Source organism: Natrix helvetica (genome assembly GCF_964273705.1).
Source record: "Natrix helvetica genome assembly, chromosome: 16".
Classification (NCBI taxonomy): domain Eukaryota; kingdom Metazoa; phylum Chordata; class Lepidosauria; order Squamata; family Natricidae; genus Natrix; species Natrix helvetica.
Genome location: NC_138563.1, coordinates 6,164,080 through 6,164,950, shown reverse-complemented (window position 1 = coordinate 6,164,950; position 871 = coordinate 6,164,080). Strand labels below are relative to the sequence as shown.

The 871-nt window shown below is 53.2% G+C and overlaps 1 protein-coding gene across 1 annotated transcript in view; it reads left to right on the top strand.

The window, feature by feature from the left end:
- RIN1 (Ras and Rab interactor 1) overlaps positions 1-561 on the top strand; it is a 12,095-nt gene extending 11,534 nt beyond the window's left edge. The window contains exon 7 of the mRNA XM_081968578.1: positions 131-561. Within this exon, the coding sequence (XP_081824704.1) occupies positions 131-558 (428 nt within the window). The 3' untranslated portion in view covers positions 559-561. The remainder of the gene's footprint in view (positions 1-130) is intronic.
- Positions 562-871: the final 310 nt, after the last annotated feature.

Sequence of the window (871 nt, the reverse complement as noted above, 5' to 3'; positions counted from 1 at the left end):
CATTGGTCTGCAATGGTTTAAAGTCTCCTGCTTGGTCTTCTATCTTTGGTAGGGGGTTGGACTAGAAGACCTCTGAGGTCCCTTCCCTATCTATCATTTTGTGTTCTGTTTTTTTCTCGTTCTCCTGCAGAATTCTGGAATTCCTCTCTCAATTCCAAGGGATGCACCCGACTGGCTTCACCGGGGTCGACTTCCAGCACGGACGCAGCCTCTCCATCCCTCCCTCTGAGAGACCCCCAGGATCTGCACAGGCCCCAGGTGGGTGGGGAACAGCCCACCCAAGCCCCTGGCCCTCTCCCCTCCTCCCTCGACGACCCTTCTCTTGAAGACGTGAGCATCCGACGACGCCAGTATTTCAAGAGTAACATCAAGGTGCAAGTTTCCACCGAGGCCGCCAGCCCCCTGTCCCCACCGGCTGCCCCACCGCCCCCCATTCCTCTTGGCATGAAGAAGAAAAAGAAGAGCCCTCCCCACCCACCCCTCCCACCCTCTGCCTCCGATGGGAAAAGCCAATTTTCCAATGGAGAATACTACACAACTAGGAGAAAGAATTCCTAAGACACGGAAATGTTTTGTTCTGCGCGAGGCTTCCCAAGAGCAGGAAGCCAACTCCTTGTTGTCCCTTTTTATTAATTGATTGTGAATTCTGCTCCTTCACATCCAGCAAAGTCTTTTAAGGTAGGATTTACGGTCACAGACCTTCTCTGGCTTGGAGAGCTGCCAGGCCGATCTCTGCAAAACCTTTGCAAGGAGTCTCGGAGAGTCACGAACCAATTAAGCGAACTAATGGTCTCCTGCAAACTCCACTCCCCTTTCGCTCCCCTTTTATTCCCTACGGGAGGGGCCATTCATCGTTCACCTGTGGTCTTCC